Here is a 6,905-nt window from a genome sequence, read left to right as displayed (position 1 = left end):
GGGACCTCAGATAAACAACTTTGCCATTTAAATGCTTAAACACAGGTAAGAAATTCTAACCTTACAGCACAGCCATTTTTTTTCAGGGAAAATGCAGTGGCTTTTTTTTCTCCCCTGCTAATGAAAATTTCATAACATTCATAAATTTCAGCTGCATCCATCTGCTCACAGAATGAGCATCCAGAGCAATAAGTGCAATGCAATTTCTCCTATAATCTGAGACTATTAGCATGCAGTGTTGTTTATAGCAATTTTTAAATGCCATACCTTTGCTTTGTTCACATAAGAAATTTGCTCAATTAACTGTTGCACTGCGACTGAACTGACTCTGCCATCCTCCCTTCTGTGGTAAATTAACCGGGGTTTTTCCTCTGGATTTCTCAAGAAGGCTTCTTCACAGTCCTCCAACAAACAACTAGATTGGAAATCAGCATTCTTGTGCTATATTACACTGCTGTAGTAAACAGTTCAATCAACACAAGCTCCGAAGATGGGTTTCACTGCAAAATCTAATTCAAAAGTCATATCTATTTATAACAAAAAGCAATCAAATACTTCAACAGAGAATTTGAGAAAAATTCTGAAGCAAGGAAAAGCTAAGAGAGGGAGATTTATGCTACTTGTACCAAAACCAGTAAAACCATTTATTAATTTTTATGATTATTGATTTGTAAATGGAAGGCTGTTTTTCCTGTCATACCAATATGCAGCATGAACAGTAATTGCCTTGCATGGAAAGAATGTGGTTTCACATATCATTAATAAGCATCATGTATATGCTTTGCTATCAGTTATCTGAAGGTTCTGTTCTATTCTTTGATCTTTTTAGGAAAACTCCTTTAGTATTTATCAGATGTCTTGGGGGACAGTCTTTCAATTTCTAGTATTTAAAAAGAAGAATTTGACACCTCCAAATTCAAAAGTACTTTGCATTTATATATGTGAATGACATCCATGGATATCTATTGCTGTTTCACAGAAGGAACCATACTACTTGGGGATGCTGACAACAGCAGACAGGATTCCTCAAATATTACCATCTTTACACAAGCACTACAATTTTCATCAGAGTTTTTCTAAGAGAAATTCTCTAAATTAATACTGTTGGGTTTTTTTTCCTTGCACATTTTGTTCTTACACATTTGTTCCCCACATGCATAAAACTGGGTTTTTTGACAACAGCATATAATGCATACCAGTAACATTCCTAACACAGTTTGAAAAAGTATCCCTCCTTTGGTGTTTTTTTCTTTAGTGAATCATGCTTCTTCTTCTAGAAGATTAAGAAATTACTCACTGAACAAACAGAACACATTCCATCACTATTTGTCATGAAACATCATGACTTTAGTAAATTGAAACTGTCAAAAGCTAGCATAAGGTAACACAGAGGAGAGACATGAAATTAAGTCTGAAAGACAGCCAAAACCAGGCACTAATATGCAATAGAATAAACCACAAACACTACAGGCAGGTGTAAGGCTAGATAAGGAAATAAAAAACACTGAGGACATTCACACCAGCCATCTTGAATTCCTAAGACACAGCCACATGCACAACAGAGAGCTGGTCTTGGAAAGCAAAACATTTATGAAGACATCGTTCAAGCTGTATTTTAAGAGAATTTGTAGCTACAAGAAAAAGAAAATGGTACAAAGCTGATGTGTTCTTTTAAGTGTCTGCATTAACAAACCTAAAGTTTGAAGGAGTATCACTTTGAAGTTACTAGCTTAGGCAATGTACTGAGCAAAGCATCCATACATTTCAATAAGCTAAGCACTCCGCATAAATTACCAGTTGCCATTTGTTTCACCAGCCTGGAAAATACTCACCTTGGCAAAGTTAAATGCAGGAGTAAAATGACTAATGAACTTTTTTCGATTTCCCATTTTCTTACATCCTGAAGAGGCCTTTCATTCTCTGTTGAAAAATTAACAACTTGAAAGAAGTATCCCATTGTTTCACAGACTCTTTGAAGTTTTGGAGAGTAGTTCTGAAAGCAAATGTGAATAACAGTGCTTTATTACTAAATATGCATAGCACTAAGGATCTATCAAACAGATCTCTGTTTCTTTTTTCTAAGCAGTTTCTTTCCCTGAAGCCCTTGACAATATTTTCACTGATTTCACTGAAATCAGACTATACTTACTAAAGCTTTCAAGAAGTATTAGACAAATTTCTGAACCAGCATCACACTGGAAACAAGACAGTGTATAAGGGAGCATAAGTTTGTGATGTACTCACTCTAACAAAGATGTTCACTTCTGGCTGAGTCTCATCAGTACTGATAATATAACATCTTACTGTGTTACTCCACAGAGAGTGGGAAAACAGAGGAGTAACCTGCAACAAACTGGCAACAGCAGCATCCCAATCATCTGCCAATGAAAAGAAAAACCAAAATGAAGTCTTAGAGATCTTCACGTCATTACACTGCATAACAGATAAGTCATCACCTCTTAACATCATGAATACTACATTTTATTTAAAATAATAGCAGTGTTTTTACTCAATTATTTAAATTTTACGAACTTCAAGAACCCATACCATTTGATAATGTCATACAATTTGATAATGTGGCAAAATAAAAGTGTTAAATATATTTATATTATCATCACAATGATATTTCCTTTAAAAAGGATTGATCAGATGTTTCCACAAAATCAAGCTGATAGTTGTAAAATAAGTAACAATATGCAAGAGTAATAAATTCACTCATAAGCAAACACTTTTTTTTCCTTCAGATCTACATGTATTTCAATTAGACCATGTGAATAAATGACAGCAAATGCCTTGTGGGAACTTCCTCTTCTGGAGAAAAAATCCATTGCTTTCTGTAGCATTGTATATTTATTCCCTACAGAAGCAATGAGTTTTAAAACTTTCTTAGACCCTTCATTTTGTGGCTGGTCATTCTTTCAAGATAGGAATAGGTTCTGTTGATGAGAGGCTTAGTGTAAGAAGCTGGAGCCATCCCAGGGAAGACCCTCACCCTCCCACTTTGTAGGCACAGACTTCTGAATTAGAGACTGAAGGATTGAAAAAAAAAGGGAGAAACTGACAGCAAAGTCAACTATATGCAGGAGAGGTTTCAGAGCCAGGAAAGGCTGAAGGAAACCAGAGTATCAGAAGCCAATTTACAAGAGGCCACTTGGGAAACAAAATTCAAAAGCAGCAATTATTGACAAGAAAATATCAAGCACTGATTTGCATAACAACACGTACATCCTGGTCTTGCAATCAGATTTCCATAAGTGGCCCCCTAGGCAGAGTCAAAACCCACGCAAATTCAATGAAAAAACAGGGGTATAATTTATTCTAATACAAATGTGATGTTCATACTCAGGAAGTAGAGAATCTGAATACAAATGGAAAAAAGAACACCAGCAGATATTGAAAGAAAGAGTCACTATCTTCCATTGTGAACATAAGGAACATACAAGAAAGCACTGGTAACTGCTGTTTGCTAAATCAGTGCTGCACATACCATAGTCATCACATATATTAAACACAACTTAGCTACATGTCCTTTTATTTTTACAAAGAATTCCAAACAATCCTTTAGTTAAATTAGCCAAGAATGGACAGAAAAGGATCTAAGAAGGAACAGAGTTACTTAAGAATGGTTGGAAAAATTCCATAGACACCTACAATCCCAGCAAAACGAACTACCATTACTTACCTCTGTTTATATTTGCAAATGGTCCCTCGACATCTATGGAGCTATGAGCAAATTCAGGCCCTCTGAAAGACTGCTGAAGTTGCATCATACTACCCATGGATGGCTCACTTCCCAACACTCCTCCATTCCAGTATTCAGATTGCACCCCAGTAGCTAAGAATTGGAAAACAAACAAAAAATCCCCTCTTCATTGTCACTACACAAGGTAAATTACCAGTCCTAAACACTCCAGCTGAAACCTACCGCCACATGCCACTGACTATCATTTTTTCTCCTTCAGCAGATTTACTCACACCTTTGTGTGCTGTAGTTCTAAGCTGTTGCTTGTCCAAAGCTAATGAGAATCCATGACACCAAAGGCTGAGGGTATTTCCTAGTATTTGCTGTTACATAGATTGCTCACATCTGAACCCTTTCCATGTTATTAAATTCCTCATACAGCATATACAAGGTTTTGTACATACTTCATCTTTGTTAAAGATCTTATTCTCCTGTTCTGGAACCTACGGCAGCTGGCACTGGCATATGTCATCATCCAAAGTGTCTAAGACTCCCTCTAGTTTCAGGTCTGATTTTTGGATCCTTTGCAGCATTATCTCTAGATAATGATAATAGAAAACTCAGAAAGAGACTAGAAAACTCAGAACAGTTGACAGAACAATTTTTAAAAAGTGTTCAAGTCACTGTGTCTAGACAGTACTCTGCCTTCATCTATTCATTTGTAACACCAGAAATATGAGGTTCCCACAATCTAAACCAAGTTTGCAAGGTTTGTTGCTTTTACCTTCAAACTACTTTAAGTTGCTTTTCATCTGGATTAATAAAACCTTTTTTCAAAACAACATAAACATCTGTCTCCTGCTTTACTATTTGGAGACTTCGGTCATGTTCCAACACAAAGTGTTTGGGATAAAATTCTCACCCGTAACATCTGTACAATTATCATCAGAATCAGACTCTTCAGGATCAAACACTTGGATTCCCTGGGCCTGGAGTCTCTGGAGTTTTGCTTCTAGCTCTCGTTTGGCCCGCAGTAAGTCCTGAATCTCATTTTCTTTAGTTTCTCTAAAAATCTATGAGCAGGAAAGAAAAGAAAATCTTTTAAAATTCAGTATCTGTTCCTGAGCTCATGTCACGTACTTTCAATTGGAAAAATAAGTTTCTGGCATTCATTTAGCAGTCAGAGGCATGAAAATGTGAACATGAAGCTATCATGAGTCAGAAATGAGCAGGAAACCATAGTTTAAAATTATCTATTTTTAAAATTTTACCATTATAAACCTCAGCATACCATTCTGAAAGAAGCCTGCATTAGTATGTTCATTAAAAATGAAAATAACTCCTTTTACTTTTTAAAATTTTTTGTCTGCTAAAATCACTACATGTAACAATTTTTTCCAAGTTTTCCTTTTATTCTTCCATATATTTTTTACCATTACATATAATCTTGTATTTACTTTTTATTGTTGCAGAAATTTTAATTTCCTATGACAGAAAGTGATCAAGCACCTCCAGCTGTCCTGTTTGTAAAGTATTACCATCCTGTGGGGAAGAAAACATGACCCAAGACTTAAATTCAAAGAGATGAAGTAGTCTTCAAGTCTCATTTTCTTAAATAAGGTCAAAACCAATCCTCTTTTTATACAGCTGCCAAACATGAACTACACGTAGCTACAAATAGCTACAAGTAAGGACACGAAGAATCTTGAAAACAGTGAAAAACTAGGACCTACTTCCCTGTTTTGGGTGGCAAAAGTATCATCTGCAGCAAAGGAAAAGCAGAAACATCTGCCTGGCCTTTCAAGTCATCCCTCCAGAGTGCAAACTGTCACTAACTGGCTATCATATTTTTGCAGTCAAAAGAGATGCACTAATACCCACTTCTTAAAAAAATGTAAGCTAAAGGTGTTACACCTTACAATGGAATATATAAAATTTATTCAGAAGTAATGGAACCCTGTGTTCATACGTTCCTTCAGCATGTTTGCAGCTCATGTTTTGTTGTCACTCTCAAATATGAATATACTCCTGCATTCAAATTCAAAGCAGGAATTTGGTTTATGATATATCACTCCATATTCTCCTTTTAATATTTAAAAAGTTATTTCCTATTTTTTTCCTCTTAGTCTTACAGAGAGGTTTTGGTAGGACTATTTTAATGGAAATAGGCAGCTACAGCTATGACACTCTAAGGTTTCTTTAAGAAGGAGAGAGCCTCATGATAGATGTTGGAGAAGGGTTTGTTTGGGGAATGTGAACAAGTGACATCCATCTTTTTTGGTCATTTCCCCAGGAAAAAAAGTCAAACCATACCTTGAATTGCCTTTTGACCTTGTCTCGATCATGTTCAAAGGTAGCAGCTCTCTCCATGGCTTGATATTTAGCTTCTAATGCACTTTCTTTCTCTCTTAGTATTTTCTGGTATGTTTTCTGAAGTGCCTGAAAATATTGAATATTTCATTTTTTCTGAGTTTTATCACTGACAAGAGGTTTTAGATTACTTTTCATGTCTGACTACAGTATTATCCCAGAACCCTACACCTCTCCTTCGGGTAGGGAAGCCAGAATCACAGAATATGCTGAGCTGGACGGGAATCACAAGGATCATCCAGTCCAACTCCTGGCCCTGCACGGGACACCCCAAGAGTCACAATTTGTGCCCAAGAGCATTGACCAAACGCTTGATCTCTGTCAGGCTTGGTGCTGTGACCGCTTCCCTGGGGATCCTGTTCCAGTGCCTGACCACCCTCAGGGTAAAGAAACATTTTCTAATATCCTGCCTAAGCCTCCCCTGGCACAGCTTCAGGCCATTCCCTCGGGCGCTGTCACTGGTCCTCACAGCCGCGCAGGGTGTGGTCCCCATCCCCAGAAGCGCACTTTGACGGCATCCCGACGGCTCAGCAGGAGAGCACGGGCACGCACCATTTCCGCAGCACCTTGCCTTTCCTCGCACCCGTCACCTCCCTGCCACAGCTTTTCCCGGGAAGCGGGACGAGTCCTTAGCAGCCCCAGCTTCCCTGCTCAGTGCCCTCACCGCGGGGCAGCGGGCGCTACCTGCAGCTCGGCGCGCAGCCGCTTGTTCTCCCTGTCCAGCTTGGCCTCCTTCTTCACCATGGAGGCCACCTCGTTGTTCTTGCTGACGCGGAAGATCTCGTACTCCTTCCTCAGGCGCTCGTATTCGGCCACGCACTCCAGCTCCTGCACCGAGGCCGTCGACTTGAAG

The 6,905-nt window shown here is 38.2% G+C and overlaps 1 protein-coding gene across 1 annotated transcript in view; it reads right to left on the bottom strand.

The window, feature by feature from the left end:
* NPHP3 (nephronophthisis 3 (adolescent)) overlaps positions 1 to 6,904 on the bottom strand; it is a gene marked incomplete at its 5' end in the record, with an annotated part of 24,583 nt that extends 17,679 nt beyond the window's left edge. The window contains 7 exons of the mRNA XM_017734603.1: positions 268 to 415; positions 1,833 to 1,993; positions 2,245 to 2,378; positions 3,683 to 3,835; positions 4,605 to 4,755; positions 5,996 to 6,121; positions 6,737 to 6,904. Of these exons, the coding sequence (XP_017590092.1) occupies positions 268 to 415; positions 1,833 to 1,993; positions 2,245 to 2,378; positions 3,683 to 3,835; positions 4,605 to 4,755; positions 5,996 to 6,121; positions 6,737 to 6,904 (1,041 nt within the window). The remainder of the gene's footprint in view (positions 1 to 267; positions 416 to 1,832; positions 1,994 to 2,244; positions 2,379 to 3,682; positions 3,836 to 4,604; positions 4,756 to 5,995; positions 6,122 to 6,736) is intronic.
* Position 6,905: the final 1 nt, after the last annotated feature.

The sequence above is a fragment of the Corvus brachyrhynchos genome, unplaced genomic scaffold (genome assembly GCF_000691975.1).
Source record: "Corvus brachyrhynchos isolate BGI_N302 unplaced genomic scaffold, ASM69197v1 scaffold94, whole genome shotgun sequence".
Classification (NCBI taxonomy): domain Eukaryota; kingdom Metazoa; phylum Chordata; class Aves; order Passeriformes; family Corvidae; genus Corvus; species Corvus brachyrhynchos.
The sequence above is the reverse complement of the archived record's forward strand: the minus strand, read 5'-3'. Positions and strand labels throughout refer to the sequence as shown.